At 37.2% G+C, this 7,880-nt stretch overlaps 1 protein-coding gene across 8 annotated transcripts in view; it reads right to left on the bottom strand.

Annotated features, from left to right (window-relative positions):
• Positions 1 to 998: 998 nt before the first annotated feature.
• rhbdl3 (rhomboid, veinlet-like 3) overlaps positions 999 to 7,880 on the bottom strand; it is a 134,541-nt gene continuing 127,659 nt past the window's right edge. For 5 of the 8 annotated variants that reach the window (XM_082136952.1, XM_082136954.1, XM_082136953.1 and 2 more), the window contains 2 exons: positions 6,250 to 6,310; positions 999 to 4,150 (listed from right to left, as the gene is read on the bottom strand). In XM_082136952.1, coding sequence (XP_081993078.1) covers positions 3,879 to 4,150; positions 6,250 to 6,310 — 333 coding nt within the window. In that variant the 3' untranslated portion in view covers positions 999 to 3,878. The remainder of the gene's footprint in view (positions 4,151 to 6,249; positions 6,311 to 7,880) is intronic. The other 3 variants (XM_082136955.1, XM_082136957.1, XM_082136958.1) reach the window with 2 other exon arrangements.

Genomic DNA, 7,880 nt, shown 5'->3' with positions numbered 1-7,880 from the left:
TGAATATATTTCTCCAAGGTATTTACACACAAGTTCTCTGGTGATCAGTTTATCTGAATAATTTGTTTGGTATACTTTCACATACATGTTTACTACTTTCCCAGGTTTGAATAGTGGGATGGCCTATCAACTGTGGGATGGTCTCGTTCAGTTCATTAGACCCACAGGTTTTTAGCAGATGCCTGAAAGCAGATTTTTCCCCACTGAGAAACAATGGCATAAGGACATTCTACTACATGGATTATACTAGGCTTCATAGATAATAATAATTATAATAATGTACTCCTCTTCAAGAGAACAAGTGAATAAAGATTTCAACATGATGTTAAATCATCTCTGGAATTTACATGATGCAGTGATGGTTCTAACTGACTCTGAAAAGAATTGATTAAAAGAAACAGAGGACACAAACAACCACTGCATTTTTCTCATTCTCATTAATCTCAGAATGATGCATGTTTATCTACTGTCATTAACACTCCATGATTTCTCATCTATGTTGGAAATGCAGTAACATGGAAGTGTCACTTGCAAGAGCAATGGAGTCATTCGATTTCATAGTCAGTGTGACAGTGCGTCATGGTTTACTGCAGATTTGAATCATTCTAAGAAATGGAACAGTCACAGTCACTTTCTGTCAAAAGCCAGTAAAATTACATTAACACTTCTGAATACTTTTTATAGGTGCAGTATACTGACAGATACACATTTGCAACAGAGTTTGTTTAAAATAAAGAATACTTAAATTAAAAAAACTAGTTTTTAGATTGCATGATTTGAACTGAAGTTTAGACACTGCCTCCCTTCAAATCATTGTACCACAATTTTACAATGTTTTACTACTATAGACTCAAGTGGCTTAGAAATTAAAACACCATCATTTGTTTGACTTTTGGTTATTTTTAAAGCAATTCATTGAAGTTTATCCAACGTTTCAAGGTTCACACATACTATTATAACCAATGTCCTGATTCAAAATGAAAGTACAGAAAATGGCATTTTCAATTACAGATTTTTTTTAATGCACTTCATATTTACAAATCAAATCTACAAAATAGACGCATGTTAAAATATGCTTAAACTTATATTTCCAGTGCCATAGCCCTTTACACACAATCCCAGGTTACTTACATCCCAACATTACATTTTTGATACAGTAAGGCCAGAAATGCAAAACAAAATACTGGCACTTCAAAAGTAGCTTAAACATATTGTTAAAACATTTCCTGTTGTTTAGGACTCAAAGTAGTGAAATTGAAGTACTGGATTCATTAACTTTCAGCAGGTTTTATTTAGAGTTTCCTATTTTCTTGTTAGCTTGAGAATCAGTGGTAACACACACTACGGGCAGAAGATACTCAGAAAACACACAAAGCTGTACCAGGATCAGTGTTGCTGTAAAGAATGTCTGTGCACAAAACTGAGTGGAGCTAACCAGTCACTAGAGGCACAGACACCTAGCAACCTGTTCAAATACTACAGCACCAATATAAATAAACTTCATAACATAGACCACTTACAGTATTTGAGGTACAGTATATGTCACACAATCACAATTCATTGAAAACTACTGCAATACGGCTTATATATTAAACAGAATATAACAGATCAATTGAGTTAATTGTAGCATGTATAGCTGACAAATTACACGTTCTTTTGTTTTCATTCTGTTGATTATTGACTCCCAAGGTCATGCTGGTTTTCCAGTAACATATGATTCAAATATATAATCAAATATGTTTCATGAAATCAAATCAAGTGTGCGATTTCAGGACAAATATTCTGATTCAGATACAGTGCTGGTACTGTAAAATCTCTTCCTTGATGCAACAACAAAAATGAGCAGTGGCGGTCCATCAGAGGAGGGAAGGTGGACTGAGTCTCCTTGAAAAATTATTCATAATAAACATAGCAGCTAAAGTGATAAAATTAACTTTGGCAACACTTTATTTCACAGTGTCCTTGTTACATATGTTACATGTATTTAACATAGCAATAACAGTAAATTATGCATAATTACATGCAACTAATCCTCAACCAAATCCTAATCCTACCCTACATGTAAGTACATGTAGTTGCTTAATGTTACTCAGTACTACAATATATAATTACACTGTAACAATGACACCTTAAAATAAAGTGTAACCTTATCTTGTTTTAATAATTTTACTTACGTGCATAACTTTTCCTTCATATGAGACAGCTCAAGCGAATTTCAATCACTAAATCACAGTCAGAAAGTATATTTAAATAACATTAATTCAAATGATGCAATGTGGCACAAATAAATCAAAAGGGAGTAAAATTTGTACTTCTATTCACATAAATATGAGAGGCCACCCCTGCAGTGCGTCATGAAGCTGGTGGTTATAAAGGGCTTTGTTTACACAACACCATTTTTGGCCATTCATTTACATGACAACAGCGTTTTGGGATCCTGAAAACACAAACTTTTGAAAACGGGATTCAAAGTGGAAGTTTTTTAAAGCAATACTGTTATTGCCTCCGTGTAAACTACAAAAACGCGAATTTGTGAAAACGGTCATGTCATGTGCATGGATATTACTTGTTCAATCTATAGGCGCATAGTGTTTCTTTACAAAGAAAGGAGTGTTTTAGTTATTTTCGCGGATCCGTGTGAACGGGGATCGTTTTGACAGGGTAGTCGGCTGTATATGTGAAAAACACAAAGGAAAAACTTTGCGTCGTGTAAACGTACCCTAAACCAGGGTTCTCAACTCTGGTCCTCAAAGTTCACTTTCCTGCAGAGTTAAGCTCCGACCCTAATCAAACACACCTGAACAAGCTAACAGCAAGCTAAAGGTAGGTGAGTTTAATCAAGGGTGGAGGTCAACTCTGAAAGAAAGTGGATCTCGAGGGCCAGAATAGAAAACCCCTGGTTAAAAATGTGCTATAATGGAATGGAAAAGTGAAAGTTCCTCTACACAAGTGAGTAGATGTTAGATGAAATTTGACTCTCAATTAATTTACAAGTGTTTAAATATTTTTCATAGTCTGTAGATGGCACTGCATGATTTGTTATGTTTTTTACTACAGTACTAGTCTGGTCAAGTGTTGACTCGGTGATCAGAAAGATAACGTCATTAATTATCAAATTATTATTCATGTTGTTAGATATTAGGGAGAGATTGATTTGTTTAAAAAAAGGTATTCAATATTATCTCAATATTAGAGATTAATAATGATTTACATATTTTAAAGTCTGGGAAATTCCCTTGCAGACCGCCACTGAGAACAGAAAGGGAGACTTTGCAGTTCCCTTACGTCAACCTTGTAACACTGCCTTATTTTCTGCAAAATGCTTAATTGTTTCCAAGATTGAGAGAAGTTTATCTAGCTGTTCATTTCTTTCATTGCTACTTCACTTAATCTTGAATATCTTTTAAGGGTGCTTCAAACACAATAGGCTCTACTTGTCTTTAGTCATTTATAAAAATATAGAACACTTACTAAAAGGTCCTCATAAAATACTGATTCTTCTCTTTGCTAATGTAAAGAGTCAGTTGACAAGCCAGCAGCAGCTTCTAAACCTAGGTGTTATTTTGAAATGAATACTTATGCTATCGCTGATAGCCCTCGGTCGCTGGGAAAAAGTATATAGCTGAAAAAAGCATCAACTGTTGGGCTTGTCCTGTAAATTTACATTCATCACAATCTGCGGTTTTAGCTTCTCTGATGGCACTAAAACTTGGCATGGTTTAGGCACTATTAACACAAACATTACATCGCAGGAGGACTGCAGTAAGGTACTTAGCATTTGATTCTCATTCATGACCTTTACAACTGTTAAATTATGTTGCCTGTCACACACACACATACACACACAAACACGCACACACACATGCACGCGCACAGCTTCATGGAGGTGGGGGTAACTTGACATCCAAGAGATTGTAAGCGAAAATGTTCCAGAAGATTCCACAGAGGATAAAGATTGTGTAGACACTAAAGAAGATCCAGAACAAGGACTGTTCCTGTAAGCGCTGTTCATAGTTCTGAAGAACCACAACACCAAGGGTGAGGCCCACTGCCACACCCCCCAGATGGGCCACAAAGCTGGGATTAGGGCACGGTGGGAAAGCTGGGGGATAGAATCGGAGCCAGACGGCACGACCAAACTCCACACTCACTGTAAATATAGAAAATGCTTAGTTTGAGGGGTTACATGTAGAATCTATTTGAGTGTTGGTTATATTATACATTTCAGTAAATACAGCAAATCTTCAATAAAGTAAACTTAAGAGTACATAAAGTATTTTTTTTATATATTTATGTTTATTGGACTTATACTCACAGTGGATGCAGAACATAAATGTATTCAAAAGGTTTTAGTTTTCAATGTCATTGTAGAAATGTTCTATTAGCAGGTATATGGTAACTATAATTAATTCATAGGACGTAGGCTAAATGTCTGATACTAGGGGTACTGTCAAGATAAAGTGAGTTCTTGTGAACCACCATATACAGAATCAATCTGTGGGAGAAAGTCACCATCAGAGAATGGAAAAGTTCTTCAAACTTTCACATTTTAGTTCTGGAAATAACTAGGGATGCTTCTGTCTGATACGGATAAGCTGATAGCTGATAAATGAACCATATTAAAATTCTGTAGAATTTCATGTTGAATGAGATATTTTAGGCATTACAACACTATAAAATGTTTTTTATTTTTTTTTATTAGATAGCTTTATTAGATTATTGTTATTTTTAAAGATTAACTTTAAGTGAGCTGTAGATGATGACAAATGTAATCTAAACATAAAGTAGGGTAAATGAGAATGCACAATTAAAGGTGATTTATGTAATTTCAGAGATGGCAGAGGCTAATTAAAACGCAGATAAATCAACTCATCAACTTACAGTAGCCGTGTTTCCATTACAGATTTCAGCAAAACTTTTATGATGTTTTCCAAATGTCAAAAAAAAAAAAAAAAACTATTGCAAAATGATGGCGTTTAACCGATGTCATGCGACTAAAACGTCATTTTTTCCTCTCGCGATAAGTCATTCCAAAAATCATGGCAACAGATGTTGGAAGGTTTATGTATATCCCAGCCACCGGACTAGCCATTATTTTTAATCGAAGGAGACGTAGGCGTGTTATCAAAGCATTAATGGCAAGGAAAGCCCCTTATACTTGGGAGCGGTACATATGAGGTGTTACTCCCTCCTATCTGCTTCAAGGTCTTGATAAATTGTGGCAGTATTTTGTTGTTTAGAATCCAGTATTCCCGTGATACTTTTGTCTTTTATGAGTTTAATAAAAAACTGTGTCTCTTCTTCTGTCCAAACATACCGCGCCTTCTTTAAATAATGATCGTCTTTTACGCACGCCAGGTGACCTGTAAATGCGGAAAAAAATCTGTTTCCATTGCAGTTTTGCAAAACATTCCTTTTTCGAATTACCTGAAAAACCACCTCATCCGAGCGTAAAAACTTTTTTGCGATATATGGGAGTTTTTGCTAAATTGACTTGTTTTCATTGGGTGTATTTTAAATGCGCAATTTCAATTTGCGCAATTTGAAGGATAATGGATACGCGGCTATTGTGAGGCTCGTTGCCTTCCATTGTCAATTGTGCTCATTCCTGTTTTGTGTCTCTCAAACTGGCAACCCAACCCGCATGAGCATTAAAGGTGCTCTAAGTGATGTTGGGTGACGTCACTTCTCGTTGACGTTTAAAGTATTGTCAAACAAAACGGAGGCTAGCTAGACCCTCCCTCCTCCTCATCCGCACACTAACCCCCCCAAACCATACCCCAAATCATTCTTGTCGGTTATTGGCTGGAACAGTTTGTTATGTTTCGTGGTGCGGGTTAGCCCAGTTTGTTTTTCTTGCCGTTTGTGGAGCCTGGGGTGTCTACAGAGACCGCGTTTTTTACAGTGTGTTCAGGGGACAGGCAGCTAGCGGATGATGAGGAGATGTTTGCTGTATGTGACAAAAAAAATGTTGGCCTAAAAAACGCGTGACATCGCTTATTGCACCTTTAAGTCTTGAGGAGGGGGCAGGAGAAACAACTCTCTCCAATATTTAGAATTTGGTTTGAACTGCTAGCTGTCAATTTTACATACTGCACCTTTGAATATTCAATAAATGAAATAATTTCTAATTTGCTAATAACTGTTATGGAACCAATTTATTTTGTGTCCCTAGAAATGACTTTCAGTATTTGATATATCCAGCAAAAATTTTTTTTAGCATGAGTAACATAAAAACAGTTTACATACTGCACACCAGAGCCATTGCCATGCGAAAGAGCTTGAACTGACACTTCATCCCTGACCAGTTCTGTAGAAGCGAGGGAGAGAAACATCAAATTAGGAAATAAGAGTACAAAATTGGTAGTAGGTAAGAGAGAAAGCACATCAGTATTCTTTCTTAGACTGTTCTGGTGTTGTTCCAGGGAATTGGTTTTGGTACCCCATTTTATCAAGGTTGCTTCAAACTGAAATGGAAATTTGTTCTGGCATTTTCCGTGATGATGTGACGATCAGAGCTGGCATAGTGAGAAGCATTAGCACCTGTGACATATCAGCTAATTCAAGGTCAGTCTTGCTGTTTTGCATGTAATATTCTAAATAATAACTGAGTCAGTTTTGATTTGACCTGATGAGAGATCAGTTTTTTGTGTGAACAAACTATGTGTAATCTGAGTCCTGACCATGTAACAGTGCTGACACAAAAAAATCTATCTGAAATGCTGAGCAAGTACAGGAGGGTTCATGATCTGATCAGGGAGAACTGTGTACTGCCCCAGTGTTAATATTTAATGGCTGTGACCAGGTCATTATGCAGTACAAAATACCTCCATTCACTTAGAGTTTTAGGGAGCAGCACAGAGGTCTTTGATTGGTCAGCGAAAGAGAGGCAGGAGCAACATAAAAGACTTGAGTTTAATAATAATAATGCGTTACATTTATATACCGCTTTTCTAGGTACTCAAAGCGCTTTTACATATGGAAGGGGGAATCTCCTCAACCACCACCAATGTGCAGCATCCACCTGGATGATGCGACGGCAGCCATATTGCGCCAGAACGCCCACCACACACCAGCTTATTGGTGGAGAGGAGACAGAGTGATAGAGCCAATCAGTATATATATATATATATATGGGGATGATTAGGAGGCCATGATAGACAGAGGCCAATGGGTAAATTTGGCCAGGATGCCAGGGTTAAACCACTACTCTTTTTTCAAAGGACATTCTGGGATTTTTAATGACCACAGAGAGTCAGGACCTCGGTTTAACGTCTCATCCGAAGGACTGTGCTCTTTGACAGTATAGTGTCCCATCACTTTACTGGTGCGTTAGAACCCACACTGACCACAGGGTGAGCACCCCCTGCTGGCCTCACTAACACCTCTTCCAGCAGCAACCTAGTTTTCCCAGGAGGTCTCCCATCCAGTAACTGACCAGGCTCAACCCTGCTTAGCATCAGTGGGCAACCAGTCTTGTGCTACAGGGTGATATGGCTGCTGGCTGCTAAACATGCTTTTTAACATGCGTATATCATATGGATGGCTAAAACTCTTGTAACAAGAGCCTAACAATCTTTCAGCTATTTGATGATCTGAGAATATTAATGGGAACAGCTGTGTATGAAATAAAGAAAAAAAAAAGAAAAAAAAAGACCTATGAATAACGCACATACACGTCAGATATAGGGTTAATAGCTTGAGCTATTGTGTAATTTTTGTGACAAGAGAAATCAGGCCGATCTTCACACTCATTATTTATCCTGACACAAGTCTGAGTCATGGGCTCCCTGTTCTTTTTTTTTCCAAAAGAGAATTTAAACAGGACCTGAATGAAGATTGAAGTCTATAATCTACATAAACCACTATATGGCACCATT

Source organism: Leuciscus leuciscus (assembly GCF_965113295.1).
Source record: "Leuciscus leuciscus genome assembly, chromosome: 14".
Taxonomy (NCBI): Eukaryota; Metazoa; Chordata; class Actinopteri; order Cypriniformes; family Leuciscidae; genus Leuciscus; species Leuciscus leuciscus.
The sequence above is the reverse complement of the archived record's forward strand: the minus strand, read 5'-3'. Positions and strand labels throughout refer to the sequence as shown.